The 14,945-nt window shown below is 38.4% G+C and overlaps 1 protein-coding gene across 5 annotated transcripts in view; it reads right to left on the bottom strand.

Moving 5' to 3' along the window:
• The window catches only part of fli1 (Fli-1 proto-oncogene, ETS transcription factor), a 31,169-nt gene extending 17,141 nt beyond the window's left edge, over positions 1-14,028 (bottom strand). For 2 of the 5 annotated variants that reach the window (XR_014554934.1, XM_083696082.1), the window contains exons 1-5: positions 13,733-14,028; positions 10,817-10,931; positions 2,449-2,660; positions 1,735-1,889; positions 61-264 (exon numbers count right to left, since the gene is read on the bottom strand). Coding sequence is in view for 4 of the 5 variants with exons in the window: in XM_083696082.1 (XP_083552208.1) it covers positions 61-264; positions 1,735-1,889; positions 2,449-2,660; positions 10,817-10,888 (643 nt within the window). In the remaining variant the exon portion in view is untranslated. Of the gene's footprint in view, positions 1-60; positions 265-1,734; positions 1,890-2,448; positions 2,661-6,386; positions 6,451-6,529; positions 6,638-10,816; positions 10,932-13,732 lie in introns of those variants that run through there. The other 3 variants (XM_083696083.1, XM_083696084.1, XM_083696085.1) reach the window with 3 other exon arrangements.
• Between the last annotated feature and the right edge of the window lie 917 nt (positions 14,029-14,945).

Below are 14,945 nucleotides of genomic sequence, written 5' to 3'. Positions count from 1 at the left end.
TTATTAATTTAGCTTATTACCTTATGTTACTTGTTGCCTTCTGATGCTAAGCAAACTTACTTTCCATGAGGTAATTGAGATGAGAGAGCAGGACTTCAGCATTGTACATGGTGGTGAGTCGGAGGAAGTCGTCCTTGCTCATCTTACACAGCGCCTTGCCGTCTACATTCTGGAACATGGCCGTGTCAATCTCCAACAAGCCATACTCCTTGATGGCCCATTCTACCCACTGACGGACATGGTCCTGGGACCACAGTGATGGATCTGATGGGACACAAGGAGAGAGATGTTAGATGTATGTCACTTTGACTCCATGGTCTAGTCCAGAGTTCATTGACTATGGTCCTGAAGAACTAGTGGGTGCACAGCCCAGCACTAACACACATTAATTACAATTTTTAATGTGGACTCGTACTTACAGCTATTGTACGAAGGTATCTCTGCCTATACATTACTTTCTTATTATTGTTGTAATGGACTTATAAGTATATTGGTTAATTCATTATTAATTATATGTTTTGTTCCAACATTCAGATGCCCTCAGATGACCCCATCTTGAAAATGAGGCATTCGTCTGAGTTTGACTAGACTACTGTTAGACACATTTTTGAGCTCTGTGGAAATGAGGCATTGAGTATGGGGTACTGTAATATTGAGTATTATAATGTGCCGGTTCACACAGCGGTGAACATTTGTTTCGTTTTACTAACAAATGTATAATTTTTCCCGCCTGCGTGAGGTTGCATTTGGTCCGATGCGGCCTGTGACCAAAACAAGATTGGTCTTTTCAGTGTTTTACTTTTTATCGTTTTCACACAATTGAGAATTGTGTGTAAACTTTGGTAATGCAGTCCATCAATCTTTTAATTAATTTGTGTGATTCAGACTAGGCTACATAAAACTAAAGTATCACAGCATACGCCTACATTTACAGCATATATCATCTCAAGCCAGGGTTCTCCCCAAAGAATGTAAACTGTGAACTTTGCAGCGCCACTATGTAAACATTACAAGGCGAATTAAACTATATATTTAGTAATGATACAGTATCTATCTTTGATCGCCAACGACACTGTTGTTAAAAACCAAAGCAAAAGTGAAAGCGTTTTGGTTCCTAACTGAATTCAGCGTTTTAGCAGTATTGTTTGCGCATTTTGACATGAATGCATTTTTACATAAACGCATTATCGGGTTTTGATAATGCAATCCAGCGCCACGCTTTTCAAAATTCCTAGGGATAATCCTGCAAACTAAATAAATCTCTTCCAAGACTGACACAGAAAGAGTGGGAGAGAAAGTATGTGCCCTCATATATGATAAGCTCTAATATTTAAAGAAAACAGACCTTTTACAATAAAACAATACTTTTACGAAACAGACCTTTTTGCCAGTATGTATTTGGCCATGCTCCCATGAGTACTCTAAATGATACTAACAAAAGCGTAAAAAAGCCATCATCCATGACCCAGCTAAATAGATACAGAAGTAATAAAAACATTTATAAAAAATCTGAAAATGTATGCCAATAGAAAGCATGGCATTCAGCATATGAAAGAAAACAACTGTAAAATAGACTTATTCTCTCTCTCAGCTCAGAATGGATGCATAAGCATAGCCACCTTTACAGAAGTTTATGATAAATTAATATAACAAGAGACATATACAACGTGATCGGTCTTAACTACAGGTTTTGGCATTGAGGTGGTAAATATGTACAGTAGAAGCCATGTTTACCTGCAGGGACGATGACCCTCCTCTCATTGGTGGTCATATTGGGGGGCGGGGCATTCTTCTCATCCATATAGCTTCCGTAGCTCATCTGAGATGTGTCGTTGCCCCCGACCATCTTATTGCATTTGCCCACACTGCAGTCCACTGGGGACTCCCTGCTACAGAGAGAACACAGTGTCATCGAGATATTAGGTCATAATCTATCTCAATCTTTAGCTATGGACAGAGGAAGAAGACAGCCAACATATAGTTAACAGTTCAGGTAAGTGGGAGATGAAGAGCTGAGGGAACAGCAATATTCAGTTATATCTGGTTGCATAAAGTGAACAAAAATAGAGTATACTGTATGCCCATTCCCATTTTGAGCACATATACAGTACCAGTCAAAAGTTTGGACACACCTTCTCATTCAATGGTTTTTCTTTATTTTTATTATTCTCTACATTGTAGATTAATATTGAAGACATCAAAACTATGAAGGAAGACACATGGAATTATGTAGTAAACAAAAAAGTGTTGAACAATTATATTTTAGATTCTTCAAAGTAGCCACCTTTTGCTTTGATGACAGCTTTGCACACTCTTGGCAAGGTGTGTCCAAAGTTTTGACTGGTACTGTAGACTTAAGACACATTAGGTCATAGGAGGTGATAGACAGATGATATACAGGGATAAGCTAAAAGAGCCTGGGGCCTGGTGAGATGGGTTGTGCAGTACCTTGATCCATTGATGTGGTCATACTCTCTCTTGACATTGACTCTGACTGGCTGGTTAATCCACTCTTGCTGAGGCGGTAAGGGGTTGATTTTGTGGGGCTGGACGTAGTCCTGTGTGCCAGATGCAGTCATGTCTGTTTTGGGGAGAGGGGCAGCAGCAGCGTAAGGAGGCTCGAAAAGGGACTGGTCTTCACTCACCACTGACAGCGCCTCCTGCAGGTCAGAGGAGGAACATGTTATAGCAAACCAGAGAATCTGTGATCACACAACTTCAGTCTATCACTCGCTGCTACTATTCTGTTTACAGTAATTATACGCAGTTATGTGTCATATCGCAATTTGGCATCCTAAGTGGCTTGTGTATACAGCGCTTGGGTCTATGTAGCAACTACAACTTCCTGTTGATGTAACCATGACTTCAGACATGCCTACAATACCATACTGTCGGAGCTCCCCTGCACAGAGAGAGACCAGCAGCAGCTGAGGACTCAACAGAAGCAGGGGGTCAGTTCTACAATGACCCCAGTGCAGTGGCTCAGCTGGAGCAATGTCAGTTTATTAATGAAAACAAACGGAGCAACTGGGGCTCCACTGGAAACTCCTCTGTATCCACGTGGTCCACCTCTTGTCTTGTAACTGATGCATGGAATACATATCAGAAGTAGCTATCACAGTCAAAGATGGTATAACAATATCTAATTTGCTCATGGAAATGCAACAGCAGCTTTCACAAAGCTCTAGCATTCAAAATATGTACCTACTTTAAGTGGTCTTAGCTCAAACAGTCCTAAACTGTAAAACTGTGCAATTCAGAGCTCATGAGGCCTGCCTTGCCTCAGCTGTGTCTATGATGACAATGGTTAAACAGCAATAGGGACACATCTGAAATCATCGCATATAGGGTCATTTCAAGGATTAGGCTCATGTGTGATGCACATTGATCTGATGGTACAGTTTAGACCAAGACATTAATCCTGAAGGATTAAAGGTATGTCCAATTATAACAACCAAGATAGAAACATAGAAACAAAAGATTTGTAGTGAGTCTACAATACTTTTGCATTGACTTTCTAAGTATGAATACATCCTTGAGGTCACAATTGAAACAAAGCATATATAACTGATTTATAAACCCTTTACAAGGACCACATAGATGATTCACAAATAGTTTATAAGCAAATGTCAAACTATAGAGTGCGATATAGAGTGTGAGCCGCTTCTTACATTTTGTGCTTTGCGTGATTCCTATGCCACCCTTTACTGAATGACATTTGCATTTAAAAGAGCCCAACAAAGTGTGGTAGGTGAGGCAGAATTTGAGTTGCAGTGAAGCATGTGGGTAGTGAGTCTGTTAACTGTCCATACTTACTTCCTGAGAAATCTTATCTTAGTTAATGATTTTCATCATCAACGCTAATCAGGAGAACATGCATACACTCACATTTCAGCTAAGTACTGCAATGTTACATAAATATACCTTTAGCCTCTCTACTTTGTGTGTATTCAATATACTGGGGACATTTGGAGGACTGGATGTTACAGAGACAATATCTGATTACACACTCTGAATTGGACAGACATGTCAGTGATTTCATCAGTCAGACCAACATGGCCTGGACATTGGCGGCTGTACACTATCAGAGTGGTCCACACACCAGCTAGCCCGTGGATGATAAGTGTAGAGCAGTAAGGGAATGTCTCAATGTGGCCTGATAAGGGCCGCTCTGCTATTATGGCTGTTGCACGTTACAGTGACATATCATCATTTACCATGTAATTCATGATTGGCAAGTGGCATGTGTCTATCAAGATTACAAAAGGTTTTAAAAATAGGAGAGTGCATGCACACAAAAACAGACACTAACAAAGTGGGTCAAGTTGGTATGTTTTCTTCCCCAGTATCAGTGTAGAACACACCATTGGTAAGGGTGTGACAGTGATATTGATCTCAATTCCCTTTCCCTGAACATTGTGTACCAAAGTATCCTCCTCTATGCAATTACTGTATTTACTCTGCTAGCTCTCTCAGAACATTGAACTTATCGGTAGGCCTATGTGTGATGAAACAGTCAAGAAAGTCTGCCCAGAGCACTGGTTAGCCTACAATCCACAATTAAAGAAGGTTTAAATGCACTCCCTCCAAATGATTTGCATCAATAATTATGGTAGAATTACATTATACATTATAATAACAACAGTCTTCATTAATCAGTCACCAACACCACCACCAACATCATCATCATCATCATCATCATCATCATCATCACCATCATCATCATTATCATTATAATTATCATCATCATCATCATCATCACCATCACAATCCTCAACATCATTGATTCAATAACCAGATCTGCCTGAACCCTTCTCTGAGCAATGTGACACGTGCTGGGGCCACCTTGCTTATGTGCATATCCAAAAGTCTTTGCATATCCAAAAGTGCATGTCCAAGCGTCATGACGCGACTTTTGAACATCCAGACATCACGCGTAGACTTTCACACACCCATCTCGTTGCGATTCAGGGGGCATTCCCGTCTTTTGTTTGTGGAGGAAAAGGAAACCTGTGAGGAAACCAGATTGCGTAGAACAGGAAACTCTCATGGGTCGATAACCCCCGTTTTTTGATGAGTAACAGTTATCAGTCAATTAAATATATAGCCTACAGAAATATAGAGAGATATTTTGAAGTTGTTGAATAGTACGAATGATCAATTGTCATTATTGTTATTACAGTATATCATTATTGTTAGAGCTAAATACTCATTTAACATAGGCTAATATATTTTCTAGTTGCTGGAATAGAGTTGTGTTTATTCTGCAATCACAATAACAGTCGATTGAGAATGATTGAATTTAAAAACGTGACTGTGCAGTCAACGTTTACACGTTTCCAAAACGATTCACCACTCTAACATCACAACACCACTTCTTTCAACATTCAAAGATGGCTTGAATAGCAGAAACAATAACTTTCCATAGGAAACAATCATTATTTTGTTAGAAATAGCAATAGGCCAACACGAGCATTGACAATGTCTCCTCAAAAATCGCGGTGTGAAATTAGGGCAACTGTCCATCAAACATCTGTAGATCATGCATCTGGAATTTCAATACAGGGAGCCAAGTGGGACAGCGCTTCAATAGGTCTGAATTCAAGACTAGAATGGGCTCTTTTTCCATTATGAAATAATTATCCACTATGTACGACCAACATTTTTGATTAATGTTGATTTCGAAAAGCGACACCAATTTTCGCATTTCTGAATGAATAATCGTGAGATTTCGAAATGACAGTTAGACCATGCTTGATTATACAATGCATTGATCTAGCACTCGTTTTACAACCTTTTTTTTTTTTTACAACCAAAGTTTTACTATCATATCAAGGATTATACATACAAATTGTAGCCCACTTATGTTCCGAACTAACATCATCATTAACGTTCTGAACCATGAAAGAGGAGAGGATCCCGGGCGCCGTGCCACCACTATTGCGCAGCTTTGACACATCATAGCCTAGCCTACTTTACAAACCAACGCAGAGCCTATCCATCTAATTGCTCAATCCTTCACAACCACTGCGTGTACTGGATTCATATAATTGCCTTCCATTTTCGTGTCTAAATAGGCCTATAGACTTTAAAAGTCTATAGTATATATATATATATATATATATATATATATATATATATATATATATATATATATATATACATATATATATACATATATATATATATATACATATATACATTACATACATACAATAACCACTTTGTTTAATTCCAGACGTGCGTCTGTGCGCTCGTTCCATTATGAAACCATATCTAGTCTAAACGTTCTGTGTCCAACCAGCTTCTTTTTACATTCGGCAGAGTTTCATTGTAAAGGAAAATGAAACTTCGGGAAGACGAGGAGAAGAGAGGGAAATGGTTACCGCTTTCAGAGCAAAAGAAACAGCCGTTCATTACTGTATTGTAGTAGGCTACTGCTCATAGACATAGCAATCCATGGTAAAAGGAAGCGCAACTCCGAAAAGTCAGCTCTCACAAACTCGTACACCCCGTCCTCCACCCTTACCTTAATAGTTCCGTCCATTTTGCGCAATTTTCAGCGGACCCCAACAATATTCCAAACATGACACGCTCCTGAATAAATTCCAGCCACCGATATGTCGCAGAGAGAAAGAGACAGTTAACCGGATGGTTTTTTTCCACTAAATTTGGGAAGTGAAGTCACCGCTTTTGAGAAGGAAGCTTGTGTGTCACTGCAAGCCCTGCCTTCATTACAGCACCAAAAAGCAGGATACTTGTCCCAAAGAGATAAGAAGGGAAAACAATCGAGTGTGCGCGCCACTGTTCATTTTTTACTCGGACATATTACATACAGAGTTTATTACAGAGTTGGTACCAGCGTTATGCACAGCCTTGTTGTATCTCTTTAAAAACGTCACAGAAGTTGGTGAATGGGGTTCAACTAGGCTACTGCTATTAATACATTATTCTAACAAATAAAGTTGATAGGCCAAGATGCACATGTTTTGATCATTATTATCAGTTATGTGATTCCATAATATGCTATAGCTATAACACTATAATGACTAGCCTACAATCTGGCCATTGTCTATTGTGCTGTAACTTTAAAACAACTAATTTTTAACCATCTTATAGGCTTTTTCACTGAGAGATGGAGATACAAGAGTTTCACTTTCAAGTAGACAGATGTTTTCCTGGAAAGTGCTGATGAAAGAGCTGTAAATCATACAGAAAGAAATACAAACTTGAACTACCTGTGGTAAGGGTTGTTGCAATCGAGTCTTTGTTATTGCTTTCCAAGCCTCTGTGAAGTTTTCCTGAAACACCATTAATAAAATCCAAGCATGATGTTTTGGGTCTGCTCTACACGTGTGCGTCAGCTATCCAACAGTGAATGATGACATGAGTTTCATTAATGTAATAGCCTATAGGCTAATGGTGAATTATGTTTCCAGGTACAATAGCCTATCCTATTACAACGTTATTACATTGTCACAGGCTTATGGTACGATATTAAACTTGAACCTATTTATATTATGATTATTATGATTATTACTACCATTGATATTACTATACAGCCTTAGTGGTGTGGTATTGACCTGGTTGTTTCTTATTTAGGGCCTACTGAAGAACTAAAGTCTCCAGTCCCCACCCTGTATATTTTTCCTTTCCTCTACCTTTCGAAATTGCCCTCATCAATTCAGGCACAATTTCAGCGCAGATGCTAGACCAATGACTTGGCCAATGGGGTCCTGCCCTGGGGGTGCGGCCACAGAACGGCCCAACAGAGCTTGCGCCACAGCGACTGACAGGCCTGTCTGCTCTTGACTTGGGGGTCTGTTGGGGGAGAGGCCCCCTCGAGACCACCACATCTGGATCCTGCTAGGGGTCAAGGCTTCTCCTGCCTGAGGCCAGTTCAGCCTAGTGTAATTAAGGGAGACACCTTGTTTAACTATTTAGTGGTGGTTACCTTTTCCTTATTCCAGTGTTTTGTTTTTCATGTTGTTACTTAATACAATGTAATAGATTTTGTTCACTAATTTTGGGAAGAAATAGAACATTTGTATAACAATGTATACGACCTCCAAAATGAGCAAAAGCAAACATTCCCAATGAAAAGCTCCAAGCTTTTCCCTATTCAGAAAAGCAACAGGACAGAGGAACAATGGGGGGATTTATTTAATGCTGTATGTTATAGTTCAAATGCCAATAGCCAATCAAATGCATAGCATAACCTGTGGTATTTGTGCTACCTGTGCTGTGATATTTGCTGCAAACACCACTAGGCTACTTGAGGTAGGCCTATAATGTAACCAAAAACATGAGCTACCACAATTGGTTGACCATTAGGCCACAAGCCAAGGAAAATTACTAATTCACTGAAGATTTTTAAAATTACTATTAATTTTCAAATTATTCATGCCTTCAATTGAGAGAACAAAGGTTAAGACCAAGGGACCATGACCATGACAGGTCATAATGAATACAGTGGTAACAAACATTTTCGATGGCCAATAAACAGATGCAAGTTGGTTTATACAGTGAACCACAGAACATCTGGCTTGGTGCTGGAACTTCACAGCCAGACATTTCTTCTTACCACGAACTGTTGGAAGCCAGTAACTCATTTTGTTGGAAAAGGCAAGAAGTGAGGTATAGGTTTTGTTTAGATGTTGTTTTTAAATGGTTGCCCTCGCTCATCATGAACTTAGAACACTGCACTTTGGGAAAGTGCAATATTCTTGCCTTCTTCTTCTACGCACATGCAACGGCTATTATCTACAAGTGTGCCTACATTTTGAGTGATAATGCTACTGCTGCTGACGATGATATAATGATGATGATGTTAATAGGCCTATGCAGTTATCATTAGGCTATACAAATTAGGCATTGACTATTACAATACAAGGCCTATTTCTATTTGTGAACAAATTACGCTTTCATTATAATGAAATGGAATTACAAAAGGTTGTGGGTTGTGGTTTGTTGTGATTTCAGTTACCAGTGCCCAGGCATGTTCAGTCTAGGCCTATGAATTCACTTTGTGACAATAGTTTTGGGCCATATTATTCTAACCACGACATAGCCCCGATATGGATCAGGCATTTAAGATTGTTCATTAGACTAGAGAGTTCTGGTAAGCCCCTTCCCTCTCTCAGGCAAAAAGAAAGCCAAAGTAAAAAAAATACTGAGGGCAAAAAATGGAGACTGCAGCACACAAGACCGAACTGTCTGGCCCCTTGCTTGAGGCCATAATTAATTTGAGATTTATTTTTATTGGAGAGCTCGAGTCTCGCCTGGCCTTAACCAAACAAAACCATTGCTAGACCGTAGATTTGCTTGAATGGAGCAGCATATTTCTTTAAAATGTGTCTTGAGGCGTGCCTGGTTCTTATTCTGACCAATATTTTGCCACAAATGCAAAATAATTCAGTGGGTAGGCCCATCTAGCCACTAGGCCTATATAGATGTAAATGACTACAGTCGATAGGCCTATAAGAGTCTTGCAATAACCTATATATAATTAATTGCCATTTGTACTCTGTTTGGAAAATGTAGCATCAGTTGTCCAATACTTGTCATTTTGATGTCCGTCCATTGTTGACACAGAAGGCATAACATTATTATAACATATTGAGTTTCATAGAAATCATTTTAAACAAATAACAGAATCTAAAACAGGCATCTATTAGCCAAATATGTAATTGCTCACATTTCTAGAAGTTTTGTTTTCATATTATTTACTTTTACTATTATTTAGGGGGAATAAAGACCCATCTCAATGCATATTTTCTCTTCAAACATTCCTTGCTGTTAAAGTTGCCCAAAACAATTCAGGAATTGTTCATTGAACTCAGGCAAATGCCCACTGAAACTCAAGTCTTTCTGCAAAGAAGCACAAACTTATGACTGCATGAAAAGACCCCTTATGCAAAGGGAAATAAGTCTCCATAACATAACATGTCGTTCTAGGAAAATATGTTGATTATGAAGATATCATGAATGGCTTGACTGAGCACAATAGTTCATTTTCATAGCAGTCTATGCAGGCCTGTGCAACTGGTGTTCCACTAATACTCTAAGGCATAAAGATATGCCATCCCATTTCGGCAACAGTGAGCTGGCTTTCACACAACACTCCCGCTTAATATTACTACTTATTTTTTAGCAAATAGCAAAAAGACAGCACATATGTCGTGGGCTTTCAATCAATAAATGTTCTTTAGCAGCCAGCGGGACAATTCTGCAATGAAAATGGTATTCTCCCATTGTCAAAATTGTCTATTTCGTTTTTAGAAAACCCTTGAAGCAAGGATAATAAATTGACCGGTTGGAGGAATTCCACGATATAGCCTACCATGTGATTTGATGCACAGAGTTTTTAAATGTGGAAACCAGATGTCCGCTATATGTGCTTTGTTTACATTCTTTCAGACTGTGGCGAAGAAAAAAAAATAACTGCATGATGTCAAATATGATAATCTGTTATAACGGTCTCGCACTGCAGGCAAATACATTTAATTCATCATGACATCTAGACAGATGAAAAAGATCCAATTTGAACATAAGGTGTTTCAAAACAGAGCATATTAGTATTGCAGGGCGGTTAGTAACATGTATTTACAATGGGATACAGAGATAGCATATGAAAAGATGAATATAGGTCTATAGGATACTCTAATAGTTTAGGCCTACTTCTAGCAGGCTTGCACGTCTGATATGCCTGGGCTACATTCAACAGAATGGTGGTATGTAAAATGACATCTCGTCAATTAAAGCAGAATTCATCTAAAGCAAATAAGGGAGGCCCCAGACCGTCCTCCAACATTACCTGATCGAAGAGACGATGTTGTCTTACCTTGACGTAAGACGAGGTGTCAGGGACGGTCTGAAACATGTTCATAGGACAGAGAGGCCCGAAAATGTGTAATAGCGTTCTACGGACCCTGTATAGAATGAGAAGTAGCCTATAATTAGCAAAAAGGACAAACCAAACGCAGAACAGCGTCAAATCATAATGATGAAGATAGTAGGGTAATAATAATGATAACAACAACAAACAACAACAACAACAACAGTAATAACAATAACAGTAGAAATTATAACAGGCTACGACGACGACTACTACTAACAACAACAACAACAACAACAACAACAACAACAACAACAACAATAATAATAATAATAATATAATAATAATAATAATAATAATAATAATAGTAATACTACTACTATTACTACTGCTAATACTAGTGCTACTACTACTACCAATTATTATTATTATTATTATTATTATTATTATTATTATTATTATTATTAATAATAATCATAATAATAGTAACAACAACAACAACAACAACAACAACAACAACAACTTGGATGCGTTAAAACAAACAAATGCATAAAGTAATGTAATAACACTTCAGTAACAAATCCAGCAACAACAGTGTGAGGAAGAATTAATTAATGTACATATGAGAATGACTCGCTTCCTGTTCGTAGAGAGGTGCTGTGTAACGTGAACACACATTCTCCCTCCCACTAAAACAGCCTCATATACCACTTCAACAAGCTCAGGAGGCTAGGCTACTATCCATTTACGATTAAAGCTGAGTTCATCCATTCACTTATTATTCATTATATTCGTACGTTTAATGATTTTAAAACAGAGAAACCTATGCCACAATTATTTCAATTCAGGGACCAATGCAATTGCTATTTCATGCGTTCTGCTCTGAAAATATTCATATTTTACTAATATTGCCGTGTCTTGTCGTATTTGGATTGTTATCAAATTAGTTTTTTTCTGAGTTATTGAAAATAAATCATTGTCAAAGTCATTGTTTTTCATTTATTCAGCCAAGTCTCGGTGCCTCATGCTAAACATGCGGTTTTAATTAGCCTAGTAAACATATTGAAACACGTTTATTTTTGCTACTGCTGCTGGGCTTTCAGGTTTACTGCAGTTTCAACTTATTGACAAAATATCAATAACCACCACTATTAAAGTCACCTTTAGAGCGCGCCACAAACGCCTTGTGGTTTTGTGAATCGCTTTTAATTCCGCGCCACCACTTCCATCAAAATAAGGAGAAAGGTCAGCTTTGGTTCATGGGCGCATGCACTGTATGTTATTGTGGACACATAGGCTTGATTCATTAATTCATGCATGTGAATCCATTATAACGGCTGTATAGGTAAATGTGCTCATATATATTAATGATATGTTCATAATAACGCCAAACTACCACTGTCAAGGTTCAATTAATTTAACTTGCTCGAAAGACAATCCATGTGGAGAAGGACAGCAGAACCCCAGTCCCAACCCCCATCACGTTATCCCCTAAAGCTTACCACATATTGAAGCACTTTTCGCTTTAATAAGTGCAGCTTACAAAGTCTAGGGTGAAAGGGCACCTCGAGGACGGTGTCTTTAGCAGTTCCTTCAGTGTGCAATTATCAAGAAGGCTGGCACTAGCATAATTTAGCATTCTTTAAATCAGGCTAATTTAATTGACACACACTGTTTTCACAAATCACAATGAATGAATAATGAAACTATAACATTCATGTGTATTAAAATGCATTATATTGTCGGTGCATCTCACTGTCCCTTTCGTTCAGGCCATATTACAATCGTTATAATTGAGGTGTAGGAGATGTGGTGGTGTTACTGTAGATCAGCCAGCTGTTAGGCTTAACGTTTAAAATATAAAAATGCACAGTTGAATTCAAACATTGTTGTCTTATGTCCTATTCAACTCCTAACGTTCGAAATGCTATCCCTAATTCATTGTTATCGAGAACATCCGAGACATGTAAAAGCCCACTTCCCATACAGTCCACTAATATAAACCATTCTACAGTACTGCAATAACACATTATAATCTCACCACAGAAAGACAGTGCAAGCAACACATTCTGAATAGCATTCTTCACAGAAATACAATATATAAAAGCTCACATGATGACTTAAGCATAAGATCAGAAATGTAATAACCACATCCATCTTTTATTGTACAAATTCACGTTTCGGTGGGGTGTCTTGTTTAATTCTTACAAACTCTTAGACTACTGATATATTATTCAACGGGCTTATGAACAATTGTAGGGGACTATTGTTTTCGTTTTTCAGCTCCTGTAGGCAAATGTTGGGCTCGCCTCATAAAGTTTCCCAAATGCATCCAATTTCTAAACGGTAAAAGAGCATAGAATTCCGCATCTGTGGCCAATTAGGCCGCTCGCGGCTCAGGAGGACTGTTGAATAACTGCATGGACTTTCCTCCGAGACAGCCCGTGGGCTGGAAGCCTCTAGTGTTACATTTTAAGCATCTTACCTTGTACGAGAGCGTGCTGTAATACATCATACATGAGAACAAACTGATTAACTTAATTTATGAATTTTTCCCATACCACTAGTTCTCCCTCATATAGTAGCCATGAAAGTGAGTTGTATTGAGGGCAAGACAAAAAACATAATTCGAAAACAAAATGTCTGTTGTAAACGGAATAGGTAAAGATAAACTAATGTCATTTTTATCGGACGATGGCATGCGTTTTCTATATTATCAGCTCGGACTGATGGCATGGGATGGAATCATGACAAACTAGATGGTAACCCACAGAAATCTAGTATTAATAACAAAACAGTCGAGTTGATTTATTGTCTCAAACACAGTCATGAGGTGAAGTATGTGTGGCTAGTCAGAATACCAAACGCAATCGCAATACAATATTCCTCACTCACCTGTCGTTATTTTGTCAGTTGTTTATTCTTTCGGTGTAATTATTCCCAAATTTAAATAATTAGTCCTTCTACCAAAAGTCGTTACCATGGATCACAGCTAAGTTATTTTGAAAAGCGAATGAAGAGCATGGGTGTATGAATGGAAACGTTAGTGGGATAAGAGAGCCACCAGCCGGCAACCAATGAGGAGCAAGTGAAAAACCTCCTCTTGTGTTTAATGTAAGAGGGAGCCCGAGTTGCACGTCCACTGAACCATGAAATAAGGGGAATAGAAGAAATAGGAACTGCACTATAAAAAAGTAAAAAGTGTGAGGTCCCCTTTCAAATTGGAAGACAACACTCGACAGGCTCTCTCCTAAGAAACTCAAATTGGCGTGTTTTTCGAACAAAGGAAATAGGTTGAGCACTTGAAAAACACCTGCTCACTAGTAGCCTATAAGGAAACAAAACTAGCCTATATTAAAAAAAATAACATAATATCTTAGAATATTAACACAATACTTGATCAATCGAAGTCTATATGGCTTAGGCCTATCCATATTACCCCACAAATTGCTTTATGATTGCAATCAAAATCGTCATCATAATACAATGTTCTTTCTGGTTCATTAGGCTACCAATATCTTTGGACGATGTATTCATGCAAATAATCGATTATGGCTAATGCTAGTCACGAACTTATAAAGATGATATTGGTGGTGGTGTTATTGTACAGAATACAGTAATGTCAAAACTTACTTTCATTTCAACCATAGGCTATCAGTCCCCTTTGGCAAACAAATTAATAATACACAACATTCGCATTTATTCGATTCTACCTCAGAATCTATCTCAAAAACACACATTGCATATATATTACAAAATTATAGGCGTATACCCATCGCCACCTAATAACCGTAGCAATAACTCAGCAGCAGGATCCGCGCTTCGTAGACAGAGACACGCGTCTCCAGTGAGTTTGTCTTTCCTGTTCAGTTGACCCCACTCAGTTCACTAACTTAATTTCCTACACAGTGCCCTTATCCTCCATCCAAGAGTCCCTCAAAGGATGTCAGGCAATTCACGGTAAGTAAAGTTGCCCAAGCATAGAATTTTACAGCCTTGTCAAGGTCGTCACTTCAAGCAGAAGAAGCTCACATCACAAACAACAACAACAAAATAAAGTGACAATAGAATAATAGAATAAAATGGACATCTGAAACATTATGTACAG

This window comes from Argentina silus (assembly GCF_951799395.1).
Source record: "Argentina silus genome assembly, chromosome: X".
In the NCBI taxonomy this organism is placed as follows: domain Eukaryota; kingdom Metazoa; phylum Chordata; class Actinopteri; order Argentiniformes; family Argentinidae; genus Argentina; species Argentina silus.
The sequence above is the reverse complement of the archived record's forward strand: the minus strand, read 5'-3'. Positions and strand labels throughout refer to the sequence as shown.